General features: G+C 42.0%; 1 protein-coding gene across 1 annotated transcript in view; it reads right to left on the bottom strand.

The window, feature by feature from the left end:
* RNF115 (ring finger protein 115) overlaps positions 1–20,164 on the bottom strand; it is a gene marked incomplete at both ends in the record, with an annotated part of 79,897 nt that overhangs the window by 19,847 nt on the left and 39,886 nt on the right. The window contains 2 exons of the mRNA XM_080693202.1: positions 9,648–9,859; positions 18,115–18,172. Of these exons, the coding sequence (XP_080549328.1) occupies positions 9,648–9,859; positions 18,115–18,172 (270 nt within the window). The remainder of the gene's footprint in view (positions 1–9,647; positions 9,860–18,114; positions 18,173–20,164) is intronic.

Raw genomic sequence — 20,164 nt, 5'->3', positions numbered from 1 at the left:
AGGCCCTTTGCAACTCAGTGAGACCCTGTTTTAAAATAAAGAATAAAAATAGGGCTGGGGTGTAGTTTGGAGGTAGAATGCCCCTAGGTTCCATCCCTAGCATCCCTTGGTCTGGCCGGGCATGGTGGCACATGTTTGTAATCCCAGTAACTTGGGAGGCTGTAAATAAACAAACCAACAAACCTTGGTCTAAAGTATTGGAAGATATCTTAAAAATTAAAAACAAAAATCACGTAGGTGTGGTTGTGCATGACTGTAATCCTAGTACTTGGGAGGCTGAGACAAGAGGATCTCAGGTTTACGATAAGATTTATCAATTTAGCAAGGCCCTTGGCAAATTAGTGAGAACTTTGTGTGTGTGTGTGTGTGGTACTGGGGATACCACAGAGCCACACCCCTGGCCCAATTTTTATTTCTTGTTTGGAAACTGGGTCTCACTTAGTTGATCCAAGTCTCACTACTTGCTGAGGCTGTTCTCAAGCCTATGATTCCTCCCATCTAATGCCTCCCAAGTACAGAGATTACAGGTGTCTACCACCCCAAACAGCCTGTTCATGTTTTTGTGACACTGGGGATTGAATCCAGGGGTATTCTACCTCTGAGCTACAACTCCAGCCCTATTTTTATTTCAATTCATTCATTCCTTCATTCATTCATTCGTTGTAGCACTAGGAATTGAACCCAGAGGCATTCTACCTCCAAGCTACATCTACAATCCTATTTTATTTTCATTTTAAAACAGGGTCTCGCCGGGCGTGGTGGCGCACGCTTGTAATCCCCGCGCTTGGGAGGCAGAGACAGGAGGATCGCGCAGGTTCGAAGCCAGCCACGCGCGCTGGCTTAGGAGACCCTGTTTCCAAATAAAAAAAATGTAAAAATAAGTCTGGGAGTGTAGCCTGGAGGTAGAAGGGCTTCCAGGAACCCCAGTACCACCAAAAAAATAAAAAATAAAAAAAAAATAAAACAGGGTCTCACTAGGTTGACCGAAGTCTCACTATTTGCTGAGGCTGTTCTTGAACCTTTGATCTTCCTCTCTCAGCCTCCTACGAACTGGCATTACAAGTGTGCACCACCACGCCTACCTTATGAGAACCTGTTTCAAATCAAAAAATTAAAAGGGCTAGGGGATGTAGCTTAGAGGCAGAATGCTCCTGGGTTCAATCTCCAGTACAAAAAAATTTTAAAAAAGAAGAAAGAAAGGAAGGAGAAAAAGACAAAGAATGACATCTATATAATAAAAGTTACTAAAACAAGGCAAAGAATAGAGTGGGAAGAAATTTGTATTTGCAATATATATGAGATAATATCCACACCACATGTAGAGAGAGCTCCTAAATAACGTTTTAAACTCCATAATAGATTGAGGGGCAAGATGGCAGGCATTCCTCGGAGAAGCCCTGGACACCAGATTTTGGTTTAATATCTGGTTTAAGGGACAACTTAAGGGGACATTTCCAACCGTGACTTCCTATCTAGAACACAGGAGAGAATGGATAATGGCGGAATAGACGCAAGACGAAAACGAGGCGCCCACCAGGCAAGAAAAGTGATTTTTAGAAAAACATCCCAGAAGAGATTAAAGACCACTTCAGTCACATATGCTGGGAAACTCTTAACATACCTTGTAAGAAATATGATCCAGGCGTGTTGAAGGGAGCCCAGAAGTGCCAGGCGGGAAGCCCAGCCACTCGTCCCTGGGAACTCAGTGCGCCTGGTTGCGCTGGGGGCCATGGTGCACTTGGAACAGAAGATCCTGCTCTATGCGGTGAGGCTGTGGGCCTCCACTCTTGGAGGGGAGATAAAATCCATTGCTGCTGAGTGCTCGATCTCACAACCTCTTCAAAACACACATTCTGTCTTCTTTTATTAAAAAATGTTGAAGAGGGGCCAAGATGGTGGCCAGTATTCAGGAGATGCAGACAAATCCTATCCAATCCACCTTGAACTTTTGAAAAAAATCTCCGAGAAGGGGGACTGTTCCTGCCGTACATGCTTAGGAATTCTGGACAACATACCATGTAAGGAAGGTGCTCAGGGGAGAACCAGGAGGACGGCGGTGGCAGTAGGGGCGGCGGCGGCCAGTATTTGGGAGAGGCAGAGATCTGATCCAATCCACAATCCACCTTGAACTTTTTTTTTTTTTTTTGCTGGTTTAGGGATAGAACCCAAAGGCATTCGACCTCCAAGCTACACACCCTGCCCAATTTTTTTTTCTTTACTTTGAAACGGTCTCACTGAGTTTCGAAGGGCCTCACTAAGTAGCTGAGGCCATCTGTGAACCATGATCCTCCGGTCTCAGCCTCCCAAATGCTGGGATTACGAATGTGAGCCACCACACCCGGCTCACCTTGAACTTTTGAAAAAATGGCCCCAAATGTAGACTACTACCGCTGCACATGCTCAAAAATTCTGGACAACATGCTGTGCGGAAAAAGTGATTGGAAGAGACCTGAGGTGGTAGTGGCAGCGGCGGTGGCGGTGGCCAGTATTTGGGAGAGGCAGAGATCTGATCCAATCCACCTTGATCTTTTGAAGAAATCTCCCCAAAGGTAGAATGCTACGACCACACACGCTCAGGAATTTGGGCAACATGCTCTGTGAGAACGGTGCTCGGAAAAGAACCAAGATGGCTGTGGCAGCAGCAGCAGTAGCGGTGGCCAGTATTTGGGAGAGGCAGAGATCCAATCCAATCCACCTTAAACTTTTGAAGAAATCTCCCCAAAGGTCTACTGCTACGCCACACATGCTTGGGAATTCTGGAAAATATGCTGTGTAGGAAAGGTGTTCGGGAGAGAATCAAGATGGCGGCAGCGGCAGTGACCAGTATTTGGAAGGGCAGACAGATCCAGTCCAATCCACATTGGACTTTTGAGGAAATCTCCCCAAAGTACACTGCTCCTGCCCCACATGCTCGGAAATTCTGGACAACATGACAAGTGGTAAAAGTGTTTGGGGCATATCAGAGGGAGCCCTGCATAGCCGTGTTGGGCCGCCACACTGCGTGTTCAACCCTCATGGCCACCACGCTTCTCTGCACAGCACTGACGGCCAGGGTGCATGTGGAGCAGCAGAGCCAGCTCTCTGTAGTGAAGCTGTGGACCTCTGCCTTTGGAGGGGAGACAAAATTCATTGCCACCAGGTATTCAGGCTCCCAGCTTTTGCAAAAGACATGTACTGCTTTCTCATATTAAGAAAAAAAAAAAAAAAGGAGTATGGGAAAAATAAAGGGAACATCTGTAGACCTGCTTACAGTGACAGAGACCGGAGCCCGCTGCACAATGAGGCTGGTGCTGGGGCCTCTGAGGCCAAGATAGGAGCCTACTGAGCAGCAAAGCCAGTGCCAGGGCCAGCAAGGCCGTGATCAGAGCTTGCTGTGTGGCGAGGCTTGTGCTGGGGCCTTAGAGGCCAGGATCAGAGCCCGCCGTGAGGCGAGGCCAGTGTTGGGGCTTGCAAGGCCAGGATTGGAGCCTGCCATGCAGTGAGGCTGGTGCCGGTGCCAATGCCACTGAGGCTGGGATTGGAGCCTGCTGTGTGGCGAGGCCAGTGTCGGGGTCAACGAGGCTGGGATCAGAACCTGCAGTGAGGCGAGGCCTGTGTCGGGGCCTGCGAGGCCGGGATCGGAGCCTGCTATGTGGTGAGGCCTTGCCGGGGCCTTAGAGGCCAGAATCAGAGCCTGCCATGAGGCGAGGTCAGTGCTGGGGCCTCCAAGGCCAGAATCAGATCCTGCCGTGCAGCAAGGCCGGTGCCGAGGCCAGTGAAGCTGGGATTGGAGCCTGCTGGCAGCGAAGCTGTTACTGGGTCCAGCAAGGCTGGGAGCAGAGCATGCCATAAAGCAAGGCCGGTTCTTGGGCCTCCAAGGCCAGGATCGAAGCCTGCTGTGCAGCAAGGCTGGTGCCAGTACCTGCCAGGCTGGGATTGGAGACTGCTGGGTGGTGAGGCTGATGCCGAGGCCAGCAAGGCCGGGATTGGAGCCTGCCATGAGGTGAGGCAGGTGCCAGGGTCCACGAGGCCAGGATCGGAGCCTGCCATGAGGTGAGGCAGGTGCTGGGGCCTCTGAGGACGGGATCAAAGCCTGCTGTGTGGCGAGGCTGGTGCCGGTGCTAGCAAGGTTGGGATCAGAGCCTGCATGCGGCAAGGCCAAGTGTTGGGGCCTCCGAGGACCAGGATCAGAGCCTGTCATATGGTGAGGCTGGTACTGGGGTCTGCAAGGCCAGGATAGGAGTCTGCCATTCGGCAAGGCCGGTGCTGGGGCCAGCAAGGCCGGGATCGGAGCCTGCCGTGAGGCAGGGCCATTGCTGGGGCCTTAGAGGCTGGGATCGGAGCCTGCTGGGTGGCAAGGCTGGTGCTGGGGCCAACAAGGCCGGGATCGAAGCCTGCTGTGCGGCGAGGCCGTTGCCGGGGCCTCTGAGGCAGGGATCAGAGCCTGCCTTGTGGCAATGCCGGTGTCGGTGCCTCCAAAGCCAGGGTTTGAGCCTGCCTTGCAGCAAGGCCAGTGCCAGTGCCTCCAAGGCCAGGATCAAAGCCTGCGATACAGTGAGGCCAGTTTTGGGGCCAGTGAAGTCAGAATTGGAGCCTACAGTGTGGTGAGGGGGGCCTGCAAGGCTAGAATCAGAGCCTGCCATGTGGCGAAGCTGGTGTCTAGGCCTTCAAGTGGAATCGGAGCCTGCAATGCGGCATCCACAGGGAAATATCACAGAAAATAAAAAAAATCAGATGTTTTCCCTAATATGCAAAAGCTAGGAAGAAATGGGTAATAGGAGGAAATCTAGTTGAAGAAAAGGCCCTATGAAGGAGCAATTAAGGGGACCTATCAGAGGGGACGGGAGGGGGAAAGATGGAATCTCTTTAAAGCACATAATGTACTTAAACAAATATATCAAAGTCAATCACTAAATCAAGCATGGGATCAAGAGAGGGGGAGGGAATGGGATGAGGATTGGATAAAGACTAACTGGATGATGTGTGCTTGTATATCCTCACAAGTCTTGTATTCCATTGAGATGTTTCACTACAATGCACCAATAAAAATATATTTAAAATAAATAAATAAAACTCCATAATAGAAAAGTTGGGCAAAACATATTAACATATAATTTGCAGAAGAAATAAAAATTCTAGTTAAATAAGTTTAATCCAGTGAAAAATCAGAGACATAAATCAAAACAAAAGTAACAAAAATGTTTTGTCTATCAAGTTAGCAAAGATAAAGACATCTATTTTGCTGAGTACTAATGGTTTACTTTCAAATTCTGTTTGCAGGACTGTAATCATTACAGCCTTTTAAGGAGGCCATTTAACATATCAATTTTAAAGGGCATATCATTTGACCCAGCACTTTCTCTTAGAATTTCATCTTACAGAAATATTTCCATAGCCATTCACCCTCAGGTAAGACAAAGCAGTAGGTAGCACACCAACGTTAACACCTTGAACAATATAGAAAACCCAGAAAAAATGCTTGAAGGCAGAGGAGAGCTACTAAGGCATGAGAAATAGAGTGGTTACGACTGCAAACAGGGAATAATCTTGGAAGGAGGAGCTAGTTTCTATAACTGACTGAACTTGGCAATGCTAGACAAGAACAGAAGGTTGAGAATCCTGTTCAAAGGTTCACTATGAGAGAAAATCAAATCCAAATCTTTTGCAGACTCAGGAGGCACAGAACAACACAGCAACTTTTCCTCTACAATTATACAGCAGCAAACTAAGCACTTGAGAGGAAGCCTTTGAAATACAGCAGAGTATACAGCCACTCTCATGCAATCAGGATTACGGTTAATGATCCTCTAAACTGAAACTTTTAGAAGAGTGAACCCTAAATAGACTATCAGTATCAGGAGGATAAGCCAGTCTTATTCTCATAAAGTCCCTGATAGAATCAAAGCAATCTTTCTGTGTGTGTGTGTGTGTGTGTGTGTGTGTGTGTGTGTATACACCTAGCAAGAAAAGACTGAGACTCTCTAGAGAAAAATCACACTATCTAGAGCTTCTGCAATTTCTAATATAAAACTATCTACATTTAACCCCAAATTACTAGACCCAGCAAATGACAGGATCAATGAACAAACACCAAAAAGAAAAAAATAAATAATAGAAGTGGAACCAGAGTAATTTAGAGATTAGAGTTGCAAAAAAAGGCTTTAACTATGATTAATATTAATATGTTATGTGTATAAAAAAAGCCAGATGTGGTGGCACACACTTGTAATCCTAGTACTTAGGAGGCTGAGACAGGAGGATCACAGGTTAATAACCAGCCTCAGCTACTTAGTGAAATCCTGTTTCAAAATAAGAATAAAAAATACAGCTGGGGGTATAGCTTGGAGGTAGAATGCCCCTGGGTTCAATGCTGGGGAAAAAAATTGAATCCATTAAAAAAGAAAAAAAAGAGCTGGGCACGGTGGTGCATGCTTAAAATGCCAGTACTCGGGAGGCTGAGACAAGAGGATTGTAGGTTTGCAACCAACCTCGGGAATTTAATGAGGCCTTCTGCAACTTAGCAAGACCCTGTTTCAAAATAAAAAATAAAATAGGGATAAGGGCATAGCTCAGAAGTAAAATGCATCTAGGTTCAACCTCCAGTACAGGAAGGAAGGAAGGAAATGGGCTGGGTATAAAAGTGCACTTTTGTAATCTCCATACACGGGAGACTGAAACCAGAGGATCATAGGTCTGAGGGACAGCCTTAGCAATGTAGCAAGACTCTCAGTAACCTAGCAAGACCCTGTTTCAAGATAAAAAATAAAGCTAGGCATGGTGGCACATACTTGAAATCTCAGTACTTGTAAGGCAGATCACAGGTTTGTGGTCAGACTCAGCAACTTAGTGAGGTTTTTCACAACTTAGTGAAATCCTGTCTCAAAATAAAGAATAAAAAGTAGCTCAGAAGTACCTGGCTTCAACCCCTGATGCCACACACACATAAAAAAATTAAAAATAAAATAGGACTGGGGTCTAACTTGGAGGTACAATGTTCCCTGGGTTCAATACCCAATACCACATAAATAAATAAATAAATAAATAAATAAATAAATAGTTTAGAAGTGAAAAATATATGTAAAACAGAATTAGTCAATGTATATAAGAGCAGGTTAGATATAATAGAAAATAAGATTAATGAAACTCAAGGTAAGTCAACAGAAAATATCTGTGTATGACTACAATGCACCAATAAAAAATTTTAAAAATAGAAAATATTCAAATTGAAGTACAAAGAGAAAACTGGAAAACACAGGAAGATGCTTTCATAGACATATTAAAAATACCTAAGTAAGCAAGTGTGTTCAATGCAGTATACTTTAAAATGAAGAAAATCTAAAAGAGTTCTACTTCTTAGTTAAGGGGTTGCTAAATTAATTGTGGTACATTCATGAATAGAAATGTCCCAGTACAGCAGGCTGAGAGGCGGGCATGGCTGGGTGGGTGGGGGCTTGGTCTTGCAGACGGTGTGTCTCCAGTCTCCGTTCACTCTCTGCTTGCAGCTGCCTTAGTGTAAGAGCAGCATCCCACTGTCCTGCCTTGAAGCTGCCTGGCCATAGACTGACAAGCCATGGCTCTGAGAGTTTTTATTTATTTTTATTTTTTATTTTTTGCGGTACTGGGATGGAACCCAGGGGCATTCTACCTTGAGCGATAACCCCAGCCCTATTTTTTTACTATTTATTTTGAAACAGGGTCTCACTGAATTGCAAAGGGCCTCATTAAGTAGCTGAGACTGGCTGCGAATTGCGATCCTCAGATCTCCACCTCCTGAATGCTGGGATTACAAGCGTGCACCGCCATGCCCGGCTCATGAAATTTTATTGAAAAGGAAAGGACAAAAATTGGGCAGAGAGCCAGGCGTGGTGGTGCACGTTTGTAATCCCTGCGCTTGGGAGACGGAGACAGGAGGATCGCGCAAGTTGGAAGCCAGCCGCGCTGTCTTAATAGACCCTGTTTCCAAATTAAACATAAAATAGGTCTGGGAGTGTAGCCCGGAGGTCGAAGGAACCCCAGTACCACACACACAAAAAAAGGGCAGAGCTGGGCATAGTGGCATATGCTTGGGATCCCAGTACTTGGGAGGCTGAGACTGGAGGATTGCAGGTTTGTGTCATCTGTGCACAGCACCTAATACTTCATTCAGATGAAATGAGGTAAAGCAGGTAATACTGAAGCACAGTCCTTGGGACGTGGGACATGCTTAAAACACATGTTTATTATTCTTTCTAAATGGTATCCATAAGATCAAGAAACACAATTTGTTTTAGTTCTTCACTGTATCCCCAGTGCCTAGATGAGACACTCAATAGACATTTAATGCAAGAATGTTATTGCAGTCATAATCTATTACATTTACATTTATTCCTATTAAATTCCATGTTTAAGCTTTTTTTTTTTTTTTTTTCAGTACTTGGGATGGAACCCAGGGGCATTCTACCTCCAGGCTATAGCCCCAGCCCTATTTTTTATTCTTTATTTTGAAACAGGGTCTCACTGAGTTGGAAAGGGCCTAAGTAGCTGAGGCTGGCTTCAAAGTTGGGCAATCTTCCTGTCTCAGCCTCCCTAAGGCTAGAATTATAAGTGTGCGCCATCAGGCCCGGCTTAAATTTCATCTTTATAAAGTCCATTGCTTCAGTCTGTTGAGATCTTTGTTTTGTGGGGAGAGGGAGTACTAGAGATTGAACCAGGGGGCTCTACCTGTAAGGTATACCCCCAGCCCTATTTTTTAGTTTGAAACAGGGTCTTGCCAAGTTACTGAGGGGCCTCAATAAGTAGCTGAGTCTAGCCTCGAACCTGTGATTCTCCTGTTTCAGGCTCCCATGTACCAGAACTACAGGCATGTACCACCATGCCTGGCTGGTGTGTGTGTGTGTGTGTGTGTGTGTGTGTGTGTGTGTGTGTGTGTGTGTGTGTGTGTTTACTGGGAATTGAACCCAGAGGCACTCTACCTTCCAGGAACACTCCTAGCCCAATTTTATTTCTTATTTGGAAAAAGGGTCTTGCTAGGTTGATAAGAGTCTAACTACTTGCTGTCCTCAAACCTTCGATTACTCCCATCTCAGCCTCCCAACTACAGGGATTACAGGTGTGTGTCACCACGCCCGGCATTGCTGAGATCTTTGAAATCTAATGTTACCCAGTATACTTGATATGCCTTTTATATCTCCTGAAATTTTGATAAGTATATCATTTATTTTATTTGCAGTACTGGGGTTTGAACCCAGGGCATTCTATCTCAGGGATACACTTCCAGCCCTATTCCTTTTTTATTCTTTATTTTGAAACATGGTCTCACTAAATTTTGAAGGGTCTTATTAAGTGGCTGAGCCTTGCCACAAACCTGTGATCCTCCTGTCTCAGCTTCTCAGGTACTGGGATTACAAGCATGCACCACTACACCTGGCTAAACATACTTATATGTGAATCTGAAACATTAATAAAGAGACCTATAATATTAATTTTATCACCCTGTAGTTTATGATTATTCATTAATACTAGTAAAGCATGCATATTCTATTTAGCTTTATTTTCATTCTGTCTATACATCTACATCCTATCCACAAAAACAATAAAATATGAGGAGGACTTTAAAAAATCAAATCATGCTAATATGTTCTACCTACTATGAGACTACCTTTAAAGATAATTTAAAAACAGTGACTTACCCTTCAATAGCTGGAGACCTGTCGGGACGAGTACTTCCTCGAGACCTATACCTCCGAGTCATGGGCAGCCTTGGAGGTCGACTTGGTCCCCATAAGTCAGTGTGAGTTTGGTGACCCCTCTCATTGGATCTATTATCTTGGTCCAGTGGACTGCTACTTAGAAATGGTCTAAACTCGTGGAAAAACATTGTGTGATCCGAATGGTCCCAAAGCTAGTAAAAACCAGAAATAAATCATGTTAGGAAAAGGGAAGAAATAGTGAAAAGAGAAAAAAATAACTTTCAATATTTTAAAACCCAACTGCTCCAAATTAATGAAATATGCTTCCTCAGTCTTGTGCATAAATAGAAGATATGTTAAATTTGAGAAAATTAATTTTCTTCACAGAGTAACAAACAAGCCAATGGCTGGCCTCACTCATATCCACATGTCCCTAACCAGTTTCCACTTCAGAAACATGAAGAAGAGCAAAAAGTGATCATGGACTTCTGTCCTAAGCATAATCAAAAATTTACATCAGCTGGGCGTGGTGGTGCATGTTTTTAATCCCCGTGCTTGGGAGGTGGACACAGGAGGATCACGCAGGTTCGAAGGGAGCCTCGCTGGCTTAAGAGACCCTGTTTCAGCCAGGCGTGGTGGCGCACGCTTGTAATCCCAGCATTTGGAGGCTGAGACTGGAGGATCATGGTTCGCAGACAGCCTCAGCTACTTAGTGAGGCCCTCCGCAACTCAGTGAGACCCTGTTTCAAAATAAAGAATAAAAAATTGGGCAGGGGGTGTACCTTGAAGGTCAAATGCCTCTGGGTTCCATTCCCAGACCTAAAAAAAAAAAAAAAAAGAGAGACCCTGTTTCCAAATAAAAATATAAAACAGGTCTAGGAGTGTAGCCTGGTGCCCCACGCTTGCAACTGCAGCACTTGGGAGGCTGAGACAGGAGGATCACAATCTCTACAGAGGAATGGTCTCATGTAGGGGTGGGGATGTAACTTGGAGGTAGAATGCCTCTGGGTTCTAACCCCAGTACCTCAAAACAAAACAAAACAAAAACCTAAAACCAATATGAGGAAAATAATATTTTTTTCCTATTCCAATCCTTGCCTTTCTGTTTTTCTTATTTAACTGTACTAGCTAGAACTTGCAATACAATATTGAAAGAAAGCCAAGATAACAGGTATCCTGTCTTGTTTCTAATTTTAAAGGAAATATGATAACAATTCATCATTAAACATGATGTTTTACACTAGAAGTTTTGTATCTCTTGATAGAACAAGTTTCCTTCTAATCCTAGTCTACTAGGAATGTTTATCATTAATGAATATTGAATTTTAAGCCAAGCATGGTGGTACATACTTGTAATCCCAGCATTTGGGACAGGAGGATGGCGGTTTGTGGACAGCCTCAGCTACTAAGTGAGGCCCTTTGCAACTCAGTGAAACCCTGCTTCAAAATAAAGAATAAAAAATAGGACTGGTGGTGTAGCTCAAAGATAGATTGCCCCTGGGTTCTATCCCCAGTACAGAGAGAGAGAGAGAGAGAGAGAGAGAGAGAGAGAGAGAGAGAGAGAATGAATTTGATATTATTTCTATATCTATTAAGATTATATTTTTCATTTTTAATCCATAAAATTATATTAATAGATTTTCTAATAATCTAACCTTGAACCCTCAATTTGGCTTATGATACATTACTGGGTTTAAGGCATGTTCTTTGCCACTCAGACCTAAAAGCTTTGCTACTAAGCATTCACTAGTGAATAAAGTAACTTGTTTTCTACTCCAGCCACTGTCTCCTCTCTTTGGGGTCTCAGTTTTTCTGCAACAAAAGGTCTATAACAGTTTATACTCCTGACCAAAGTATAAGAAGTTACATTCAGCTATATACTGCTAAAAGTATGAGTGCTAAAAAGTTCTAAAAATTCCAATATATAGACTCTGGGGGGGAAAATGCCATGCACAGTAAAAACATCAGTAAGGGCATGGGAGCAACATGCCTATAATCCTGGCACTTGAGAGGCTGAAACAGGAGGATCCCTGGTTCAAGGACAGCCTCAGCAGCACAGTGAGACGCTCATCAACCTAGTGAGACCCTGTTTCAAAATTAAAAATAGAGATGGGTGTGGTGTTGCACGCTTGTAATCCCAGTACTTGGGAAACTGAGACAGGAGAATCATAGGTTCAAAGCCAGCCTCAGGAACTTAGTGAGGCCCTCTCCAACTTAGTGAGACCCTGTTACAAATAAAAAATAAAATCGGGCTGGGGGTATAATTTGGAGGTAAAATGCCTCTGGATTCAATGCCCAGTACCAAAAAAAAATAAATAAATAAAAAATAGAAAGGGATGAGGTATATCTTGGATCTTGGAGTAGAATGTCACTGGGTTCAATCTACACACACACACACACACCTTTAAATATTGGTGAAAAGTACCTTTTCATTTTAACTGCTATTTGCACTTCTTATATTAGACTTATTTCCCTTTGCTTTCTAATGAAAGTCTCTATTTATAAGAGATCACCAGTTTCTTGAATAAAAAGTAGAATATAGCCATGTGTGGTGGTGCACGCTTGTAATCCCTTCCATCCGTTTTCCTGCAAGTGATGTAAATTTATTCTTTAAAATTTTTGCATCTATGCTCAGAAAGGGCTATTCTTTTCTTGTAATATCTCAATCAAGTTCTGAGGACCTAAAGTACTTTGTGTTTTCCAGATGTTTCTTTAAAAAGTGTTTGAAGACAATTACTTATTAAGTCCACCAATATAATAAAACCAATTTTGGGGTCAATAAGTATATTTTTTGTAAACTACATAATTTTTAGCTGGGTGTGGTGGTGAATGCCTCTAATCCCAATACTTGGGAGGCTAAGACAGGAGGCTCACAGGTTCAAGAACAGCCTCAGCACCTTAGTGAGGACCTCAACAACTCATGAGACCCTGTTTCAAAAGAAAAAAGAAAAGAGCCAGGCATGGTGGCACACATTTGTTATCCCCACCTTGAGAGGCTGAAACACGGGGATCGCACAGGTTCAAAGTCAGTCTCAGCTACTTAGGCTCTCAGCAACTTAATGAGACCCTGTTTCTAAATAAAGTATAAAAATAGGTCTGGGAGTGTAGCCTGGAGGTAGAAAAGCCTCTGAGTTCTACCCTCAGTACTACAAACAAACAAACAAACAAACAAACAAACAAATAGATAAATATATAAGTAAATAAAATAAAAGCTGGGCATGGTGACACACACTGTAATCCCAGTATTTGGGAAGCTGATAGAGGAAGATTGTAGGTTCACGGACAGTCTCAGCAATTTGTAAGGCCCTCAGCAATTTAGTGAGATCCTGTTTCAAAATAAAGAATAAAAAATTGGGCTGAGGCTGGAGCTCAGAGGTAGAATGCCCCTAGGTTCAATCCCCAGTATCCCAAATAAATAAGTAAGTAAATATGTAAATAATAAAATAGATCTAGAGGTATAGCTCAGTAGACTGTCACTGGGATCAATTTCCAGCACCACCCAAAAAAAAAATCATAATAATTGATTTTTTTTTTTTTTTTTTTTTTTTTGGCGGTACTGGGGGTGGAACCCAGGGGCATTCTACACCAGAGCTCTCAGCCATGTTTTTTATTAATATTTTTGAAACAAGGTCTTACTAAACTGCAGAGGGTCTCACTAAGTAGCTGAGGCTGGCTGCGAACCGCGATCCTCCTGTCTCAGCCTCCCAAATGCTGGGATTACAAGAGTGCGCCACCACGCCCCGCTTACTGTACTTTTTAAAAAACAGGGTCTCACTGAGTTTCTGAGGCTAGCCTGGAACCTGTGATTCTCCTGTCTTAGTATCCCAAGTACTGGGATTACAGGCATATGCCACCATACCAAGCTTAATTTAAAAATAGGATATTTTAATGCCTTGTCATTATAATGCTGTTTCTGTAACAAAAACAGTATGCATGCGTGTGTGTGTGTGCACACATGCATATGCATGCACAAGGTCTTGAAGACTGAACCCAGGAGCACTCTACCTCCATGCTACACCCCCAGTCCTATTTTCTTTTTTATTTTGAAACAGAGTCTTGTTAAGTTACTAAGGGCCTCACTAAATTCCTGAGGCTGGCCTCAAGCCTATGATCCTCTTGTCCCAGCCTCGGAAGTACTAAGATTACAGGTGTATACCACCATACCCAGCTAAAAATTAATTTTTATTTAAATAAATAGATTATGCTCAGACCACCCTGCCCTCTGGTATACACGTAGGAACTCTTTTTTCCAGAAACCTTCTATGCTATTTTTTGCTAATATCATATTTTTAGCTGTTTGTTTGTTTTTGGTGTTGGGAATTGAACCCAGGGCCTCATACATGCATTCTCCCACTGAGCAATACCTCCAGCCCCCACAGCCATTCTAAGATCAGATACATTACTGGCACCAGGTCATGGCCAGAAGTTTCCAAGTAATAAATGAAACTCCCAGGTACCCAGGATCAGCAGGAACCTTAGAATAACAAAGTCCTGTGTCTCCAAACTGATAGCTATTCTATTCTGTTCTGTTCTATTCTATTGGCAGAGCTGGGGTTTGAACTCAGGGTCCATACATGCTAGGCAAGGGCTCTACCACTGAGCTACACCCCCAGCCAACTAGTAACCCTTTTTTTATATTGTCTCTACTGCCTCTCACATGTTATTCAAACACTGCTCCCATTAACTGGTAACCTTCCTCCTATCCTATTTAACCTTCTCTCCGTCCTAATCCACCATCCTACTCCAGTCTCATTTTCAGAAAAAAAAAATCAATACTGATTTTATCATGAATTTTCTTGAACTAAGCCTCTTCTAATATATGTGATAGTTTAAGAATTCAGTTATTAATAAATACCAATTATAGAAAATAACCTTTTCACTGTACAAGCAGCTCTGGTTAAAGAAAACTTGGATAAAACTGAGTATAAGCCTCTGCTAAAATATCAAAAAGAGAAATAACTTTAGTTTCTATGTATAACTTTATTTCTAAGTTTTTTCCCAAGAACATGGGCAAGAAAAAAAACCTTATGACTTAGTAATACTATTTTGAGTCATTTCTTTCACATCTTTGCTTATCTAAATTCCACCTCCTCTAAGGCTCCAGTGCACTGGGTTTTGCCTTCTCTATGAAGTTTGCAAGAAAGAGGAGAGAGAGAGGAGAGAGAGAGGAGAGAGAGAGAAGAGAGAGAGAGAGAGAGAGAGAGAGAAGAGAGGAGAGAGGAGAGAGGAGAGAGGAGAGAGGAGAGAGAGAGAGAGAGAGAGAGAGAGAGAGAGAGAGAGAGAGGAGGTCTACTTGTTTCAGGTTACTAAGAATCTCGTTACATTGGGGAGGCTGTCCTAGAACCTGTGATCCTCCTGTCTCAGCTGCCGAAGTACTGGGATTACAGGCCTGCACACCAAGCCCAGCTCCATGACAAGTTTATTATATTCTCTGTACACTTGTATGTATGTATGTATGTATGTATGTATGTATGTATGTATGTATGTATTTTGTGGGTCTGGGGATGAAACTCGGGGGCATTTGTCCTCTGAGCTACACCCCCTGCCCTATTTTGTATTCTTTATTTTGAAACAGGGTCTCACTGAGTTGCAGAGGGCCTCACTAAGTAGCTGAGGCTGTCCGTGAACCATGATCCCTGTCTCAGCCTCCCGAATGCTGGGATTACAAGTGTGTGCCACCACGCCCAGCTGTACACTTTGATTTGCTGATTTGTTCCATGTGTTGTACTTGCTTTCCTAGTAAACTATAAGCTCCTTGCAGGCAAGGCAGCCAATGACATTTGTTTCTTGCCCCTATTTCTAGCAGAGTACAAATAAACTTCTTGGCTAATATGTTTACATTTTTGGCATTATCTATAATATTTTAAAAACCAACTTTTCCCCCAACTTTAAAATGTGAAATATCATTTAAAAAGGAAGAAATTTAAATGTTGAGGCATGGTGACAGTGGAGTTCTACAAAGGGAGAAGCAGGCATACTTACGCCCTTGCTATGAACCAGTCACCGCTAAAGAACATGAAGTCACCACTGTGACTCAGCAAAACTGCTGTAGCACCTAAAGGAGAGCCGGTGCCGTCATGTCCAATTTAGCATTACTAAAGTTAGGAAACTGACTACATCTATTTGTTTTTCTTCTTACTCAATGCATCTCTTCCTAGTGAGTCATACCTATAAAACTGACAAACCCATCTATTTCCATTTCCTTTTTTTTTTGGTACGGGGGATGGAACTCAGGGGTATTCTACCTTTAAGCTACACCCCCAGCCCTATTTTTTTCTTTATTTTAAAACAGGGTCTCATTGGGTTGCAAAAGGCTTCACTAAGTAGCTGAGGCTGTCCACGAACCACTACCCTCCTGTCTCAGACTCCCAAATGCTAGGATTACAAGTGTGTACCTGGTTATCCCTTTCTTAAAAACAAACAAACACTAACACTTAGGGAAATCTAATACAGTTTCTTCTGCAGATGCATAATAAGAAACTGACAGTGTTATCAACAGTGGAGTGGAGGGCGCTGAAATCCAAAAGGCTTCTAGTGCTCTCAAGCAGAATGGCTTTTAAATGATCTTTTTCAATCCATCGAAATAAAAAAATAAAAATGAAAGTACAGAGATATGATCTGTTTGGAATCACACCTTACTCGATCCAGCTAACAAGGCAGTTCAGAGTTAACTAAAACAGTTAAAACTAGATATGCAAAAGAAAACACCTATAATAAAACAGGACTACTACCCAAATATTCACCAACTTTCTCCACTATAAACCTAATTTTGAAATGGGGGAGTAGCATGAGTTTTAAGATAATTTCAAGTAAAAAACAGAGAAGCTTAGGGTTCATGGGCTTCTTATTTACATCACTTTCAAATGAAAGTTCACAGCTTCAATTTGCACACTAAATACCACTAAACCGGGCATGGTGGTACACACTCGCAATCCCAGCATTTGGGAGTCTGAGACAGGAGGATCGCGGTTAACAGACAGCCTCAGCTACTTAGTGAGACCCTGTTTTCAAAATAAAGAATAAAAAAATGGGCTGAGGGTTTAGCTCCTTGGAGGTAGAATGTTCCTAGGTTCTACCCCCAATACTATTAAAAAAATTTTTTTCACTAACTCTCTAGGCATTTTATTTATTTTTTTTATTTATTTTTTTGGTGGTACTAGGGGTGGAACCCAGAGGCTTTCTACCTCCGGGCTATACTCCCAGACCTAGTTTATATTTTATTTGGAAACAGGGTCTCACTAAGTTGCTGAGAGCCTCACTAAGTAGCTGAGTCTGGCTTCGAACCTGTGTGATCCTCCTGTCTCAGCCTCCCAAGCGCGGGGATTACAGGCGTGCGCCACCACGCCCGGCTCTCTAGGCATTTTAACTACCTCTGGAAAAGATTAATGTGAGACTGAAACACAAAGGAATTCTGATTATAGGATTTAACTTTTTTCTGTCAGCTTTCCAGAGTTTAGCAGCTCTGTGACAACAGAAGGTACACACAGAAGCCAAGGTACACCAGTGTAGACTCAACTAGTCTGTCCCTCTGGGCTCTAGTCTTTAAGTGATTAAAAACAAGGAACATTAATGTCATTGAGTTACACCCTTAAAAATGGTTAAAATTGTTTAAAAAAAGGACAACTGAAGAGATTTTTAGGTCAATGTAAGGAAAGAAATAAAAGCACTCTGAATTTAATATAAAATGGTATTCAAGGATGTAGAATAATGCTCTATTTTGAAATTAGCTATATTTTTGTTTTTCTCAAAAATACAGATGTCATATTTTACCAAAAAAATAGAAATTAATTATAGGTCCCATCTTAGGTTCTGAAAGATAGTAAATATCCTTGACCTATACCGAGTTACTGTGTTAACTTGAGGTAAATTCTAGAAACCAGTACTCTGTATGGCTGAAAACTGTTTCTGCAACTTTCTTGCCTGCTCTTTCCTTACCTGCTTGCTACTAAAGCAGAGTCTGCCACACTTATTTTTAAAACAGCACAAAATCCCAGTACTTGGGAGGGTTAGGCAGAAGAACTGCAGGTTCGAGGCCAGTCTCAGCAACTTGGCAGAGACAGTTTAAAAATAAACGAGCTAGAGAGACATAACTCATAGGTAGAATGCCCCTGGGTTCAATCCCCAGAGTATGAAAAAGAAAAACAACCTCCCTGCTCCCCCCCCCAAAAAAAGCACAAGATTTTTATTCTCATGCAATAATGTAATATAAAGAAAAAGAATTGGAAAACACTACCAGGTTTAAAAGAGTATAACTTAGTTATTATTTCCTCATAAAAGATTTTCCAAAAGTAATATGGCAAATCCTCATCTACTGAAAATACAGATATTTTGAAGGGCTACTCTTGCCCACACTTTTCTTATACATTGTTAAACTCTGATGTTTTGCTGCACTGGAAAGTGATTATCTGTCATGATTTTAACACCCACCCACTTCCTAAAGAATACCTCCAGCCAAAGGGAAACTTACCTCTGCAAAATGTGTTGATGTGCTATTGTCTATCCGGCTTCCGCTGCCACCTAAAAAACTAAATAGAAAAAGGAATGGTGGTAATTCTATTCCCAGGAACAAGCTCCCTTCCCGGAAACTAAATATAGAATGGCACAATGAGAGCAAAGCCCAATAAGGAAAAACAACTCATCCCAACACAACACCTCCAAAGGACATTATGAAGACTGGAACTTGCATAAAGAAAAATGCAATCATGTCATCTGCAAGAAAATGGGCAGAACTGGAGATCATGTTAAGCAAAATAAGCTAACATGAGAAGAGTAGAAAGGGGACCGTTAGGGAAGGGAAAAAGGAAAGTGGGGGTAAGAAAGGACAAAAGGGAGGGTGGCTAAAACCAGAGCACATTATATTCACATATGAAAATGACACTGTAAAACCATTATTTTATATAGTTAATATGTGCTAATTATAATTATGAAAGATTATATGTCAAAAAGACTGGCATGTGGATTAAGCTATGGAAAAAATAACCACAAAATCAAGTGGTTTTCAAGTGAATCAAAGATAAATCAAATAAAAATTTAGGAAGGACTCACAGATGCAATTCAAATTTGGCCTAGCACATTTAACCTCAAAGAGACTAAAACAATAATGTTTCACTATAAAACCAATCAGATGATCACATTTGAAATACAAGTTGGAATTTCTTGGGAATAATTAAATAATGTAATATGCTATCTTCTCCATTAAATCATTATTGAACTCACCAACCAAATGAGATTCCTCCATAACCCTCTGTACCCTGACTTTGATTCTAAATTCTACCTCACATTATTAATACCTAGGATTTGCCTCATCCACTAAACTGTTTTCCTTTCTTTTATAAATGTAAATTCAATGAGCAAAGATTATATTATATTAATGCTTCAAATATATTCAATGTTTACTATGTGTCAGATATTACATAAAAAACTTGTCACCTTCAAAACCCCTAAAATGCCATATCCGATATTGATAACCCAAAAACAAAAGTTGTTGTATTAATATTACTTGTTTAAATGGCAAACTACCTATTCCCAAGGACCCTGAAGAGCAGAAAGAAATATTACATCCCATTGCCCATACTGAATTTGTAAAGGAGAGAAGAAGCTGGCTAACACTCTGGAGAAAAGGGGATGGAAAGAACTGCAAGAGCTGCTGGACAGACACAAGAGTGTAAACATACAAACACTCACCCCAAAGATACACAGTCTACAAACTACTACAAACAGCTCTCATTTTCAGGATTACAAAAGCAACCCAGGCACTGTGCTGAGCTCATAGAAACAAACGCACCCTGGTTAGTATAAAACCAAAAGCAAAAAGCTAGTGCCATTCCTTCCATAATCACTCTCAGGCCTTATTCTCAGATTAGAAATCATTTAACATCTGTGTTTATTTCAGATGTTAACAGTGCTTTTGTAAAAATCACTGTACAGCAAGCCTACTAAATAAATAACTGAACTTCAGAAAACTTAAAAAACAAAGTGAATGGCTGCATATACATTTCTATTGCACAAGCCTAACAGACTTCCAAGACTCTTCTTGCCTTACTATATGGTTCCAGAAATTTAAATATCAGTAATTCCGCCGGGCGTGGTGGCGCATGCTTGTAATCCCCGCGCTTGGGAGGCTGAGACAGGAGGATCGCGCAGGTTCAAAGCCAGCCTCAGCTACTTACTGAGGCTCTCGGCAACTTAGTGAGACCCTGTTTCCAAATAAAATATAAAAACGGGTCTGGGAGTATAGCCCGAAGGTAGAAAGCCTCTGGGTTCCACCCGCAGTACTATATATATATACACATATACATATACATATACATATACATATACATATATATATGTATATCAGTAATTCAAATCATCAACTGTCAGGCAGGCATGGTAGTACACACCTATAATATCAGTATCTAAGAGGCTGAGACAGGAGGATCACAAGTTCAAGGTTAGCGTAGGCAACTTAGATCCTCAACAACTTATCAAGACCCTGTTTCAAATTTTAAAAAAGAGCCAGGCGTGGCGGTACATGC

This window comes from Muscardinus avellanarius (genome assembly GCF_963383645.1).
Source record: "Muscardinus avellanarius genome assembly, chromosome: 3".
Classification (NCBI taxonomy): Eukaryota; Metazoa; Chordata; class Mammalia; order Rodentia; family Gliridae; genus Muscardinus; species Muscardinus avellanarius.
Note: the sequence above shows the minus strand (reverse complement) of the source record. Positions and strands in the feature narration are given on the sequence as shown.